The sequence below is a fragment of the Hippocampus comes genome, unplaced genomic scaffold, assembly GCF_001891065.2.
Source record: "Hippocampus comes isolate QL1 unplaced genomic scaffold, H_comes_QL1_v1.1 scaffold279, whole genome shotgun sequence".
NCBI classification, from domain to species: domain Eukaryota; kingdom Metazoa; phylum Chordata; class Actinopteri; order Syngnathiformes; family Syngnathidae; genus Hippocampus; species Hippocampus comes.
In genome coordinates this window covers 83,938-98,782 of record NW_017805456.1, presented here as the reverse complement: position 1 = coordinate 98,782, position 14,845 = coordinate 83,938, and the positions used below count along the sequence as shown (strand labels likewise).

At 49.9% G+C, this 14,845-nt stretch overlaps 1 protein-coding gene across 2 annotated transcripts in view; it reads right to left on the bottom strand.

Moving 5' to 3' along the window:
- Positions 1-408: 408 nt before the first annotated feature.
- heatr1 (HEAT repeat containing 1) overlaps positions 409-14,845 on the bottom strand; it is a 19,820-nt gene continuing 5,383 nt past the window's right edge. The window contains exons 17-46 of one of the 2 annotated variants that reach the window (XM_019874506.1): positions 13,646-13,843; positions 13,344-13,515; positions 13,116-13,264; positions 12,816-13,008; positions 12,518-12,690; positions 12,289-12,444; positions 11,938-12,177; positions 11,653-11,784; positions 11,391-11,494; positions 11,029-11,175; positions 10,836-10,954; positions 10,629-10,750; positions 10,434-10,562; positions 10,072-10,284; positions 9,830-9,959; positions 9,439-9,623; positions 9,140-9,204; positions 8,947-9,070; positions 8,609-8,749; positions 8,158-8,465; positions 7,879-8,029; positions 7,616-7,704; positions 2,865-2,949; positions 2,562-2,696; positions 2,392-2,496; positions 2,140-2,302; positions 1,913-2,067; positions 1,658-1,816; positions 1,472-1,580; positions 409-906 (exon numbers count right to left, since the gene is read on the bottom strand). In XM_019874506.1, coding sequence (XP_019730065.1) covers positions 818-906; positions 1,472-1,580; positions 1,658-1,816; positions 1,913-2,067; positions 2,140-2,302; positions 2,392-2,496; positions 2,562-2,696; positions 2,865-2,949; positions 7,616-7,704; positions 7,879-8,029; positions 8,158-8,465; positions 8,609-8,749; positions 8,947-9,070; positions 9,140-9,204; positions 9,439-9,623; positions 9,830-9,959; positions 10,072-10,284; positions 10,434-10,562; positions 10,629-10,750; positions 10,836-10,954; positions 11,029-11,175; positions 11,391-11,494; positions 11,653-11,784; positions 11,938-12,177; positions 12,289-12,444; positions 12,518-12,690; positions 12,816-13,008; positions 13,116-13,264; positions 13,344-13,515; positions 13,646-13,843 — 4,440 coding nt within the window. In that variant the 3' untranslated portion in view covers positions 409-817. Of the gene's footprint in view, positions 907-1,471; positions 1,581-1,657; positions 1,817-1,912; positions 2,068-2,139; positions 2,303-2,391; positions 2,497-2,561; positions 2,697-2,864; positions 2,950-5,074; positions 5,573-6,137; positions 6,247-6,323; positions 6,483-6,578; positions 6,734-6,805; positions 6,969-7,057; positions 7,163-7,227; positions 7,363-7,530; positions 7,705-7,878; positions 8,030-8,157; positions 8,466-8,608; positions 8,750-8,946; positions 9,071-9,139; positions 9,205-9,438; positions 9,624-9,829; positions 9,960-10,071; positions 10,285-10,433; positions 10,563-10,628; positions 10,751-10,835; positions 10,955-11,028; positions 11,176-11,390; positions 11,495-11,652; positions 11,785-11,937; positions 12,178-12,288; positions 12,445-12,517; positions 12,691-12,815; positions 13,009-13,115; positions 13,265-13,343; positions 13,516-13,645; positions 13,844-14,845 lie in introns of those variants that run through there. The other variant, XM_019874505.1, reaches the window with a different exon arrangement.

The window sequence follows — 14,845 nt, the reverse complement described above, 5'->3', positions numbered from 1 at the left end:
TCAACTGAAATTTTAACATAAAAGATGTTTAAAGAGATCGCGTTGAAATTTGTAATATGTCGATTTTTGTGGGGGCGCCCTGTATAAAATAGTGGTGACATGATTCTGATTGATTCAATGTATCTCAAATCATCTTTCCCCACTGGAATTCATGGAAATACCATCAATCCGCTTCAGCCAGCCCCCCCCAAAAAAAGAAAAATAATAAGTCTATACCTTATAAAACATACAGTAACGCCATTAAAATGAAAGTTTAAAAAAAAATATTTTTTCAATTCAAGGTATATATTATGCTCCTCCCTCTTGTGTGCACGCCTCGGCCACCTGGCGGCATTATAACACGGGTCTCTACTCCTCAGACAAGCTTGAGGGGGCAAAAGAATCACACATAAAAAACAAACTAAAATGTTACACTTGCAACAATTTATTTCTGACAAAATAATCGGGAAAAAGTCATATCACCGAAAAGCGCCTTTTGAGACTGACAGTTTCACCACAAAAAAGTTTTTTTTTAACATAATCAAATATGCACATGCAAGCGCCACAATATGCGAGCTTGCTGACAGGGATTCTTAAAGCGGCAGTCACACCATTCTGACAGGTTGGGCACTTACTAATTGCTCCAAAAGGGTGATGAAAATCGAAAATAGCTGATCCAAAGGATGTCTGCAAATAGTGGTCCGTTTATAACAAACGCAACCATGTCATTATTCTGCTCCGTTTTCATGATGGGAGTGACTCTGATAAAGTCAACAAAAGCACGCCGTAACGTTATTGCCCCCCAAAATGGTGCGTGATGTTTCAAACTGTGTGCGTGTTAGAAGTAGCTCTGCAGCGGTTCTCCCAGGATGTCCTCCATCTCCTGAACCACCTTCTGAACTTGATGCTCCACCTCCTCACATTCGTCTGGAACACAAACGGAATGAATTGACACACACAAAATTGCAGCGGGAATGAGTTGCACGAGAAAAGTCGAGGTGTTTTGACGAACAATCAGCAGGATGGCAACTTTCTCGTTTGGCAACTTCGTTAGTAACGCAACGTAAAAAAAAACACCGTGAGGTCACAAAACCAAACACATTCTCCTGTCAGAGAAAAGAAAATAAACATGCAACACAAATACAAACCAACAGGACATGTGCAGTATGGTAGCTTAGCGATTTTACGCCCACAAGTTGATCCTGCTTAAAATGTGCTTTGTGCGGCTGCTGAATGTAAATAATAAAGTAACTTGTAACCTACCTTAGTTACAATTTAATATTAACTAATGAGTAAACTAACAGCAACTTTTATTACTTCCTCGTGGTAACCGGGGCAACATTGATGCTCGCTGCATGGCGTTGATGCTTTATAATCCTCATTTTGAAATGCTTTGCCACAATCTTGTGGTCTCAACTAGCTCCTTTTCGTCAATAATGCAAAGATTTACATTCGTCATGCATTCTAGGTATTATCTGGAGACTGTACTGACCCTCCATGAGTTCAGCCAGGAAGGGGATGGTCTCTGGAAGCAGCACCACATAGTTCTCCTTCAGCTTGGCCGCCAGCTCCATCAGCATGAGCAGCGAGGAGAAGCGCACCTGAGAACGGAGGAGGATAAGGAGGAGTCAACTTCCCGTTTTGAGCCTCGCGAATCGCCGTCACGAAAAGCTGTCACCTTGGCGTCGGCGTGTCTGCTCTTGAGCAGGATGTTGTAGTTGAGGCTTTTCCACTGGGTGTCGTCCGCCAGCGACACGGCAAACTGACCCATGCACGGGATAAGATGTTTGGTCACCCTCTGCTGGTACTCTTCATCGCCGCCAAGCCTGTTCTCCAGCTGACACGCACACACACACGCAGAATTTTTAAAATGTCTTCTTTTTTTCGGCCCGCCAAGGAGTGACATGCTCAAGCGTCCTGTCATATTGCTCACCTGGTCAACCAGGGGCACCAGGAGGGCTTCGGCACGCTCCTTGCTGAGGAAGCGCTGCGTGTCGTACAAGAAGATTTTGTGCAGGCAGTCCAGCACGCTGCAAAGCAGAAGCTGGCTCTTTTCGACACCGTGCTCGGAATCGAACAACGGCTCCTCTGGACAATGGAGACCAAGACTGATGAGTTTACAAGTTGTTGGGGTGGGGTTAAAAAAGATGCAAGCTTCACCCGTCTTGGAGATGTTGGTCTGCTGGAGGAGGTCTGCGAAGGGTTTGACCAGGTTTCCAGCAAACAGGACGAAGAGACCTTTGAGGCGCTCGGCAATGCAGTCGGATAGTCGGAAGAATGTCAGCAGACGCTCTTTCCGGCCCGATTTACTCCAGTCGAACAACTGAGGAAAAAGGCAAATCTTGACTTCATCTAGCCAGAGTTGCATGTCAAAGTTCTTCAAGATCAAAAAGGTCAGCAGGCTCGCATCACCTTGAAGAAGAACGGCCTGAACGTGACTTCAGACAGTTTCATCACCATGACTAGCAGGCAGTCGATGACGCTGCCCTCGATCTGAGCTGCCGTCGCCAGGTCGCCCTGCACCAAGCAAAACGTCAGAAGGTCCCACAGACAGACGGTTCGCGCGAGAGCACCAAACGCACCTGGCAGAACTGGGCTCTGAAATCCAGGGCGGCGAGGAAGAAGCCGGTGAGCTCCGATTGGTGGATGCTGAGCTGCTCTCGCTCCATGTGGTGCATGTGTTCCTTGAGGATGCTCATCAGCGCCCCCAGCTGGTCCTGAGGGAGAAGCACTCTGGTCAGTAACTGCTTCGCGCAGCTTTGTGCACAGGTTGTCGCTTTCTGAAGGAACAAGCTCGCCACATCCAACATGGTGGACGCGGCGACACATCACAGGAACAGGCCGCCCGCTCAAGGCGTGTACAAACGTTTTATGTTCTCGCTCACCCTCTTGTCGACCACCATGATAGTGTAGCACTTAGTCAGGACGGGCAAGAGGACCCTTGGGGGGAGCTTGTTGGCCAGGGAGCTCCTGAGAGGCCGCCGGTTGGCGTCGCCCACCGCCCGGGGGTGTTTGACGCGCCCGACCGGCTCGTCCGGCAGCACCTCCTCATAAGACAAGTTCCCATAATCCTTCACGGCGCAGCCTGGGGTAGCAAAAATTGGGAAGAACAAAAAAATAAATAAATAAAAATGACGTGTTGTTGGGACACGCGGTGCTCTCTGTGCAAACAACTACAACATACACAGGAACACAAACAAACAGGAAGAGGAGCAAACAGGCTCCCCAAAAGTGAAATGAACACAGCCGGTCAACTTTGTGTGTGTTTTTGTGCGTCGTGCCGAGCAAAGTCAACCAGTTGTGGACACAGTAACCAGCCCGCTGTCAAATATGTAACAGAGTAAAAGTGTGAGAGAGCGAGCAAGTGCGTTTACATTTGCCACGTTACAAATATACAAAGCGAACAAATGCAATCTTGATGTACTCGTAAGTGCACATCGCTGCAAATTATGTTGCGCTGCCAACTCTGTGAAAGAAACAGTCCCATCGTGAATAGAGCTGAAGTTATACACGCATGTGCCGGCGCCACCGATTGCCAAGGCGCTGGGCAGATTCGGCCACCGTGGCAACTGAAAAATGCAGAAATGCAACACATTCATGTACGGGAAACAGCGCAGACGAGAGCAACTACCAAAATGAAGAGAACAAATTCATGCAAAATAAATGGAACAAATATCTGATGATTTTTGATGACCTGAACTTGTTTGCTTTTTTATTTGCTCAGTCTAATTGAACATGAAGACTCTCTGCTGTGTCTACATAAATAAATAAAAGAGGGCCAATGTTAAATATACTGACACACAAATGGCCAGTAGGTAGAGAAAACAAAATCTCCACTCTTACAGTTTGCTTACCTCTTGACAGATACAGAAAAAGACCTGTCCCTAATCTTTTGACCACCGCTGTGCCACTCTCAGGTCTCCCGAACGAAGTGTCCGCTTAGCGCGCGCGTGCGTCAAAATCAGTCGCGTAAGAACGTCTGACCAATCGTTGGGTTTTATCACCTTGCCCCCGAAGTTTCTGCACGAGTCCCTCGGCACGGATCACATCCGGTCCAAGCTGCACGCCGTCCCGGGGCTGCACCAAACACACGCACGCAACACGGTTTCTTAATGTGCTCTCTCCCAAGGTTGGTCGAGCGGATAATTAAGGGGCCGGGGGGGTCACCAGACCTCACCTGTCCTTTGGAGAAAGGCACTCCGATAATCCCCACGGAGTGTGCCACCTGATGATGGCGAAGATGAGGACGGTGAAAATGGCGATGGCAAAGAGGACGTGTGGTGGAGGTGATGAGAAGCTGCAAAGGGGTCTTGGCTCGCTGCATGCTGCTGAAGGCAAAATGAAGACAACAGACATAGAGACAAAGAGAGAGACAGAGAGAGAGAGAGAGCAGGAGCACTCTCTCGCCCGGGACGGTGTGACATCACCAGCAGCGAGTGACGCCACCCGGGTTAATCATCGCTTGCACTGACAACACAAGAAGGCCCCCGTCATCCCTGTAGACAATTTGGAATCAATTAAGCAAATATACCAAAGCAAATAACCAAAACCGTGCTAGAAAAAGAAAAGAGTTTTCTTTTTGTCAAAAATCCAGTTGGCGTTTGTATCGAATATGCTGAAAAAAGGCCTTTCAATGCAAATGAATGTCATTCTTCAACATTAAAAAAAGAAAAAAAAGGTCATGTGTTCAACTGAAATTTTAACATAAAAGATGTTTAAAGAGATCGCGTTGAAATTTGTAATATGTCGATTTTTGTGGGGGCGCCCTGTATAAAATAGTGGTGACATGATTCTGATTGATTCAATGTATCTCAAATCATCTTTCCCCACTGGAATTCATGGAAATACCATCAATCCGCTTCAGCCAGCCCCCCCCAAAAAAAGAAAAATAATAAGTCTATACCTTATAAAACATACAGTAACGCCATTAAAATGAAAGTTTAAAAAAATATATTTTTTCAATTCAAGGTATATATTATGCTCCTCCCTCTTGTGTGCACGCCTCGGCCACCTGGCGGCATTATAATACGGGTCTCTACTCCTCAGACAAGCTTGAGGGGGCAAAAGAATCACACATAAAAAACAAACTAAAATGTTACACTTGCAACAATTTATTTCTGACAAAATAATCGGGAAAAAGTCATATCACCGAAAAGCGCCTTTTGAGACTGACAGTTTCACCACAAAAAAGTTTTTTTTTAACATAATCAAATATGCACATGCAAGCGCCACAATATGCGAGCTTGCTGACAGGGATTCTTAAAGCGGCAGTCACACCATTCTGACAGGTTGGGCACTTACTAATTGCTCCAAAAGGGTGATGAAAATCGAAAATAGCTGATCCAAAGGATGTCTGCAAATAGTGGTCCGTTTATAACAAACGCAACCATGTCATTATTCTGCTCCGTTTTCATGATGGGAGTGACTCTGATAAAGTCAACAAAAGCACGCCGTAACGTTATTGCCCCCCAAAATGGTGCGTGATGTTTCAAACTGTGTGCGTGTTAGAAGTAGCTCTGCAGCGGTTCTCCCAGGATGTCCTCCATCTCCTGAACCACCTTCTGAACTTGATGCTCCACCTCCTCACATTCGTCTGGAACACAAACGGAATGAATTGACACACACAAAATTGCAGCGGGAATGAGTTGCACGAGAAAAGTCGAGGTGTTTTGACGAACAATCAGCAGGATGGCAACTTTCTCGTTTGGCAACTTCTTTAGTAACGCAACTGAAAAAAAAACACCGTGAGGTCACAAAACCAAACACATTCTCCTGTCAGAGAAAAGAAAATAAACATGCAACACAAATACAAACCAACAGGACATGTGCAGTATGGTAGCTTAGCGATTTTACGCCCACAAGTTGATCCTGCTTAAAATGTGCTTTGTGCGGCTGCTGAATGTAAATAATAAAGTAACTTGTAACCTACCTTAGTTACAATTTAATATTAACTAATGAGTAAACTAACAGCAACTTTTATTACTTCCTCGTGGTAACCGGGGCAACATTGATGCTCGCTGCATGGCGTTGATGCTTTATAATCCTCATTTTGAAATGCTTTGCCACAATCTTGTGGTCTCAACTAGCTCCTTTTCGTCAATAATGCAAAGATTTACATTCGTCATGCATTCTAGGTATTATCTGGAGACTGTACTGACCCTCCATGAGTTCAGCCAGGAAGGGGATGGTCTCTGGAAGCAGCACCACATAGTTCTCCTTCAGCTTGGCCGCCAGCTCCATCAGCATGAGCAGCGAGGAGAAGCGCACCTGAGAACGGAGGAGGATAAGGAGGAGTCAACTTCCCGTTTTGAGCCTCGCGAATCGCCGTCACGAAAAGCTGTCACCTTGGCGTCGGCGTGTCTGCTCTTGAGCAGGATGTTGTAGTTGAGGCTTTTCCACTGGGTGTCGTCCGCCAGCGACACGGCAAACTGACCCATGCACGGGATAAGATGTTTGGTCACCCTCTGCTGGTACTCTTCATCGCCGCCAAGCCTGTTCTCCAGCTGACACGCACACACACACGCAGAATTTTTAAAATGTCTTCTTTTTTTCGGCCCGCCAAGGAGTGACATGCTCAAGCGTCCTGTCATATTGCTCACCTGGTCAACCAGGGGCACCAGGAGGGCTTCGGCACGCTCCTTGCTGAGGAAGCGCTGCGTGTCGTACAAGAAGATTTTGTGCAGGCAGTCCAGCACGCTGCAAAGCAGAAGCTGGCTCTTTTCGACACCGTGCTCGGAATCGAACAACGGCTCCTCTGGACAATGGAGACCAAGACTGATGAGTTTACAAGTTGTTGGGATGGGGTTAAAAAAGATGCAAGCTTCACCCGTCTTGGAGATGTTGGTCTGCTGGAGGAGGTCTGCGAAGGGTTTGACCAGGTTTCCAGCAAACAGGACGAAGAGACCTTTGAGGCGCTCGGCAATGCAGTCGGATAGTCGGAAGAATGTCAGCAGACGCTCTTTCCGGCCCGATTTACTCCAGTCGAACAACTGAGGAAAAAGGCAAATCTTGACTTCATCTAGCCAGAGTTGCATGTCAAAGTTCTTCAAGATCAAAAAGGTCAGCAGGCTCGCATCACCTTGAAGAAGAACGGCCTGAACGTGACTTCAGACAGTTTCATCACCATGACTAGCAGGCAGTCGATGACGCTGCCCTCGATCTGAGCTGCCGTCGCCAGGTCGCCCTGCACCAAGCAAAACGTCAGAAGGTCCCACAGACAGACGGTTCGCGCGAGAGCACCAAACGCACCTGGCAGAACTGGGCTCTGAAATCCAGGGCGGCGAGGAAGAAGCCGGTGAGCTCCGATTGGTGGATGCTGAGCTGCTCTCGCTCCATGTGGTGCATGTGTTCCTTGAGGATGCTCATCAGCGCCCCCAGCTGGTCCTGAGGGAGAAGCACTCTGGTCAGTAACTGCTTCGCGCAGCTTTGTGCACAGGTTGTCGCTTTCTGAAGGAACAAGCTCGCCACATCCAACATGGTGGACGCGGCGACACATCACAGGAACAGGCCGCCCGCTCAAGGCGTGTACAAACGTTTTATGTTCTCGCTCACCCTCTTGTCGACCACCATGATAGTGTAGCACTTAGTCAGGACGGGCAAGAGGACCCTTGGGGGGAGCTTGTTGGCCAGGGAGCTCCTGAGAGAGGCCAGTCGCAGGGACAGCTGATTGGTTGCGGATGAGGATGACGACAAAGATTCCTCCAGAAGGCGCGTCAGCCAACACACCTGGAAGGGATTCGGATTGTTTGAGGTTTCATGTGAGCCCCAAAAAAACTGTTAAAGCTGTAAGGTGGCAACTTTTTGATAAAAAGTGCGATCACACATCCCGATCCTCATCTTCCGTGCGTACAAGATGTGCTGTTGTTTCAACCGTGGTTGGGAAAGCCTGATTTGACAAACCTGCAAGGTGGTATCCTGCAGGTAAGGGCTGATGAAGTGCGCCAGCGTCTCGGCGACGCGCTGCAGGGCGGTGACGGCGCTCAGCAAGTAAATGTCAGTGGTCAGCAGATCCTTCCTGTCGGTGAGCACGTGCAGCACGGCCGGCATCAACCTGCAGGCAGGCCACATGCATCGATGCCGACTTTGCTGCTCCGTTGGGCAAGTTTCAGCAAGCCGCCTTTCGCGGCAACGCTGGACATGATCGGCTGTGGCCGGGGAGAAAGCGCATTCGATGCAAACCTCGGCAGCTGCGGGATGGCGAGAGCTTTGAGGGCGCTGACCACCTCGGCGACGCACAGCAGGGCGCTGGCCATCACGTTCTTGTCTTCGTGCTGCGACGTGATGATCTCCACCATGCGCAGCAGGACGGGCACGAAGGCGTCCTGATGAGCCGGGCCGAAGAGGCGGCAGAGCAGTTTGAGGCTGTAGAGCGCCGTCTGCCTGTTGACGGCCTGCTCAGTCGCCGCCGACGCCTCCTCTGCCGCGTTCCCGCGCGGTGTGCCCACGATGGCGAGGAGGTCCCCGATGAGCTGTAAGAGGACGTTGACCTGCAGCGGGAAGATATTTGGATGTTACAAACATTCATCCATCGATGATCCGAGCTGCTTATCCTCATTAAAGTCGCGGGCGTGCATCAGTGACTCGGTCAATCTGAGCATATTTCATTTTATTCTCTCTCTCTCGACGGTACCTGTTGCTCTGCCCACTGTGTCTTGTGCTGCAGCTTGTTGTTGAGAAGCTCCATGGCTTTCCTCCTCACTGACGGCAGCTGGTTTCCCATCAGCCCCCTCATCACCGTGATGAACGTGTCCGTGGGCAACAAAGCGTTCAACTTGGCGAGGAGGAAAGGAAACAAATTTGTTCAACTCGGTACATGAAGAAAAAAAAACAACTGAAACCAAGTTAAAAACGGACAAAAACGTGGGGAGAGTTTTATGCTGAGTTGAAAACCATTTTGTTTTCAATAAAGATTGACATTAAACAATTTCATGTTTTGGTGTGGTGAGTTGAAGCGGGGAAAGTCATCACCTTATCCAGAACGTCGTAGGATTTATTGAGAAGAACTCTCCAAAACTTTGCAATGGGCTGGTCGGCGTTCTCCTCCACACAGCGTGCGACACATTGAATGTAACGCAGGTTGTCCTCCAGTAGCCTGGACAGAGAATCCTTTTTGAGCAACCATTTCTAGATTTTTGTTTGATGAGATGTGAAGCAAACTAACTGCTGCTGCAGCTGCTGGAGAGACTCTGCGTTGACGCCATCTACGACGTCCTGAGTCTCTGCTACCTGGAATTAAAAAAAAAAAAAAAAAAAAAAAAGGGAACATAAACGGGGCCCCTCTGGCGTTGACGCCATCTACGACGTCCTGAGTCTCTGCTACCTGGAATTTAAAAAAAAAAAAAAAAAAAACATGGCAAATGCACGAGGACCCGTTTGGACACACCAAAGCAGGATGAGCCAATGTGAAATAATTTGCTTCCGCTTGGAACACGAACCCTTTCGTCTCCAGACATCACTCACCTTCCCGATGAAGCTGGCCGAGCCGAGCAGCTGAGCCATGAAGGAGACCGAGAGGAACTTGAAGTGTCTCAACTCCTTGCCGCTGTGGGCCTCCACGCTGAAGATCAATTCCTCCACCTTCTCCTCCTCTTCCTTCTTCTTCTTGCCGGCTCCTCGCCGGCCGACGGCAGGTTTGGCCGCCGCGGCTACCGATGACAGGAAATATCGATTACAGACAAAAACGGCCGCAGCAAATTGTTTCCCAAACATTGCTGAGCAAGTCAAATACTTTGTATTGCAAATAAACAGCACGTTGGGTGAATACACACAAGACGAATTGGACGTTCCACCACGGAGTGGATGACATTGTTGCCGCGGGAATTGCGGTGCAAAACTCTCCGCATTCACTCACCATCCTCTTTGTCGTCGGGCAGCTTGATGAGGAAGTTCAGGATGTTGATGAGCGACGTGAGCTGTTCGGCCACCTCGAACTGGCAACAGACAGAGATCCAGAAGTCCACAGCTCTCTCCAGCGCTGCTTCCTAAGAAACCAGTCATCACCATCACTACATCTTGTTTGACGCGGCAAGACACGATTGAGCAAAAGCTGTCTCACTGGAGACACGATTGCTGATATTGATCGAAATTCCTTGCCTTCTCGCTTTCTGAGCCGGACGCCCGTGTGGTGTGAAGCTTGAACAGGAGGAGCATGAGGATCCAAAGGAAGCGGGCCGGGCCCAGCGTGGCGACCAGCTGAGCCAGGATGGGCAACCGCCTGTGTTCGGGCACGTGAGGCAGCGCGTCAGCAAAGACGTGCACGATCCTCGTCACCACCGCGTCCACGCTGTCGTCCGACTGGCCGCGGGCCTGCAGGGGCGAAGTCTACTATTATTAACCAGAATCAGCGCAAACGCCCAAAACTTTAAGCTTGGAATTGGAATTCAACTCGAGCCGTGCGATGAGGAGGCGTGGCTCACGGGGCTATTGCGGGCAAACCCAACTCCAACGTGCCTGACCTGGATCAGAGCCGGGATGACCATCTGCACCGTTTTGTCGATGACTCGAAAGCTGTAGGCGTCGTCAAGACGCATGATGTTAGCGCCCATGAAGGTGAAGATGGGCATGATGTTGTGCAGAACTTTCTCCTGGAAGCCCAAGACCAACCAAACGCTCATACACAGTGGCCGCATGTGCGGCGACGAGAGACGCACAGGGAAGATGTTGGCGACGGCGCCCAACAGCAGCAGAGCGTGATGATGAGTCTGCGGCACGTCCGTTGCTCGGATGCACTGGACCACCAGCTCCACACTGAACTTGTCTTCATCCAGGACGTCTGGATGGACAAAAATGAAAAGGATAACATAAAACCAAGAGCGTTGCACATGACCATACAGAAGCAGCCCCACCGCCAGACCCACCTGGCGTATTAGGTTGTTCATTCTGCGCCATTTTGTTGCAGACGTTGAGCAGGCAGCTGAGCAAAAGCTGCTTGGTGTACTCTATGTTGGGCTGTTCCACAGAACTTGCCTCCAGGCTCCTGAGGAACAAACGGAGCAACAGAAATCAAGTAGCATCAGCAACGCGCTTACCGTTCGAGTCTCCCAGCGTTACCTGGCAAGCAGCGAGAAGAGAACCGGCACCAACGTCTGGGCTCGCTTCAACTTCTTCTTGTGCTGCAGCAGCTCCAGGATCAGAGTGACTCTGCGCCAAGAAACGGTGGCCCCGTCTGGAGATATGTTACTACTCTCGTCAGGTTTCCTGAGGTAGGGGATGAGGGGCCGTCGTTAGCAAAGCCGAGGAAGAATACAGAGGAAATGCCATGAAATTTGTTCCAGACTGCCTCCCAAAAAAAAAGTTATGTTGCTGCACCACTATTTTGTTAGCCCATCTATGGCATGTCAAAGCAAAGCAAAGCATGTAGCGCTTTTCTCAAGGACTTCTCGCTTCCACTTGTGTAAAAAGCGAAACTCCACCTTTGCATCAATCTGCTCCGGCGGGTTTGCTGCACCGTCACGGCGACTTTGGCTTTCTCCGGTGGTGCCAGCTCGTTAGCCACCAACTGAGCATCCACTGCAATCTGTATACAAGAACAAAGACAAAGATCATGGTGGTTATTAGATTGATTGTTAACTGCTTCAACAACACATCTTTTTTTTTCTACCAACATACACAAACTATTTGGATGTCTGCTGCCAGCTTTCAATTTGAAAGACAAGACGGCGACCGCGCGCTTACCGCTTTAAAGGCACTGCCGATGGCGTCGGCGAGGATCGGACTGCTGCTTTCCACCAGCAGGTCGAACATGACCGTGAGCAGCTTCTGTTGGACCTTCTCATCTCCCAAGGCGTTGAAGAATGGCTTTTTGATCTGTGGGATGAGTTGGGCAAGCTTTGTAACAGCGATCCATCCATTTTTTTACTGTGCTAGTCCTCATTACGGTGTCAAATGAACCGCAGATGTACTAGCACACCAAGCCGCCTAATCTGGACAATTATTTTCCAAAATAAAGCCCTGACCTACCTGTTCCAGAGCCATGATCTGGCAGCTGAGGATCCCCGACAATGCCGGAGTGGAGGTCTTCATGGCTTTCAGAAACAAGTCCAGACAGTTGCGGTCGGCAGCCAGCAGCGGGGCCACCGCCTCGTTGTACTTGCCCAGGACGAGTTGTAAAAGTTGGCACTCGTCCAGCAGCATGGTGGACATGTCGGGGTCATTGTGGAGCAGCCGATCCAGCAGGGGCAGCAGAGCGGAAAGGACGGCCTGAGGAGAGCACACGGAGCTAAGAGTGACCGTTGATGTAAGGTCCTCGCGAACTTTTGCGAGAATGGCGCACGGACCGCAGATGTTGTGGTATCGCGGAGGCGTACTCACCTGCCCATTGACGCGGCTCAACGCCCTCAGCAGGCAGGAGGCCGTATAGGACGGGCAGCAAGGATCCTGAATGCTCAGCAGCAGCTGCGTTAACGCCGCTTTCAGCGGCGTCTTCCTTTTAGCGGACTCACATGTGTCATGGAAACCACCGAGAGCCTGCAGGGTAACATCCGCGTTAGACGACAGTAGAGATGCGATGCGCGAGAGCAAGAGATGCGAGTTTCCCCACCGTGCTCAAGTACGAAGGGTCGGCGACAATTTCCTCTGAAGTGTTCAGAAGCTTTCCTATGATTGGGTGGAAGGGAGTGGCGTCTGCGACTGATAGGCTCCGCAAAGCGCTGATCGAAGCCCTTCGGATCTCCCGGATGGGTGAGGTCAGACAGCACAGCAATGCCGGTACCACTAACAAAAAACACACACATGCAGAGACAAACAAATCCACACAGACAAAAGCATGTTTGTAAAATGTCCACGTTTTTTTGACCTGACAAAAATTTGACTTGTCTTCACTGTGTTCATTTATTTACCGGGCGAGTTGGGTCCGGCAAGCTGTGCCAGCGTCGTGGCAGGCTGGGCGCTCAGCAAGGCGCCGCCCACGTAGAGCGCCTGGGTCTGCAGGACTACACCGACCTTGACGCCCAGCTGGTCCCCGCGGTTGTCGCCGTATCCCCACAGCATGCAGAGAAACTTGAAGAGCACGGCTGGATCGCTCAGGTGAACCTGCAGGGAATGTCCAAAGTATGCGTTTAATTCACTGGCCAAAAAGAAGATCATGTTGGGGAACAGTTTATTGATATAACTCGATGTAAAATGTGCAGAAATTAAACCTTAACAAGGAGCTTCATGAGCTCTCGAAAGCTCCCGGCCGTTGGCCCTTCGCCGGCGCCGCTGATGACAACGGCGAAGAGGCGGGAGATGAGCCCCAAGTAGCAGCAGGTGTTGGTGTCCAGCTTCTCCGGGTTCCACCACACAGCAGCTGGCAAACACAAAGACACTCAAGTCAGTCAGGTTGTGGTCACGGGGAAAAAGCGAACGTGGATTAAAGCCTTGGTCACCTTTAAAAGCGTTGTCGCAACACCTGAGAGAAGAGATGAAGTCTCGGAGGAGACTGATCATCATCTGGTTGTATTCTCGTTCGTGCCGCCCGTCGGGCTGCTGCTCGTATTTGCTCAAGTACAAGGAGAGCGCCTCACTGAAGGACGCGGGGACTACAGAGGGCGGGACTTCCTGTTACACAGAGGTAGCGTTCGAATCTGAGCGTACGTCACATGTCGGTGCAAGTCATACAGTCAGGTCCAACCCAGGCAGTTGCTCGAATTATAATCTTGTTTCTGTGCTTGTTTGGACCAAGGCTCACCTGGGCGTCATCGAACTTGATGACTTCCAACAGCGGAGCCTCCAGAACGGTGAAGACCTGCTGGGCGGTGAGCAGGTGCTCAGTTTCGCCCAGTTGCTCCAGGCCCAGGAGAAGAGTCTCCGTCATCACCACGAAGAAAGCGGAGCCTCTGACACCAGTGCTACGGTGCTGCTCCCCCAACACTCCAAACTTCTCCAGCTGACGAGTAAAGCGGCAGCAAAGTTAGTTCTGCTGCTATGAGCAGAAAGTGAATGGAAATGGTAAGCTCATGCCCTTGCTTGAGGGGGAAGGGGAGCCGATGCACTTTGAGATGTTCATTTTGGAATAAGCCTGTAACATGGCAAAAACAAGTAAAACAACTTACGGCGTTACGCTTGTCCAATTGCTCCATGTTGGCGAGGTTCTTCTTCAACGTGGAGACTAGACGCTGGTTGGCCAAACCGACCTTGTTGGCTTGAGAGCTCCGCTTCATCACTTCGTCCAGTTCTGTGTGGGCAGAAGAAACAGTTTCAGCTACAAAGCGGAGATCAGGAAAACCTCGGGGAGGTTCTGGCTGCAACCTTCCGCCCAGGTGATGGTGAGCGGATGCCGGGCGAGGATGTCGCAGCGGGCGACGCAGCGGGCGAGGCGGAGCTGAGCGGAGCCTGGACGAGCGGTAGTGACCACCAGGAAGGGCAGCAGGCCCCAGAAAATCTTCTCCACCTGCTCGGCACTCCCCTTTCCGAGCCGGGAATCAGTCAGTAAACGCATCGCTTCTGTTAAAACTGGCAGCCTGGTGGAGAAAATAAATAAATCCATCGCCACAGGAAACAAAAGGGAGGCGGTTAGTTTTCAGTTAATTTCGATACAGTTAAGTTCTGACCAGCTGTCAGCCTCGGGTTGATCGATTCTTTGGAGGAGGGACAGCAAATTGGACACGACAGCCTCGGCGTCCAAAACGTCAAATAACATCTGGAAAACAACAACAAAACTTGATACACTTATATCATAATTAATTCCCTCACAAAATCAAATTTTATTTGACGAAATAAATCCTGATATAATTGATCATGCCTAATTTCTTCCTCTTCCTTTGGTGCTGGTCTCCAAAACAATCATGCTGCAGGCCGTACCGAAAGGCCGAACAAAAGATATTTTATTGATCATTAGAGTCAAAGCGTTCATCTGGTCGTGTGTGTGTGTGTGTGTGTGTGTGTGTGG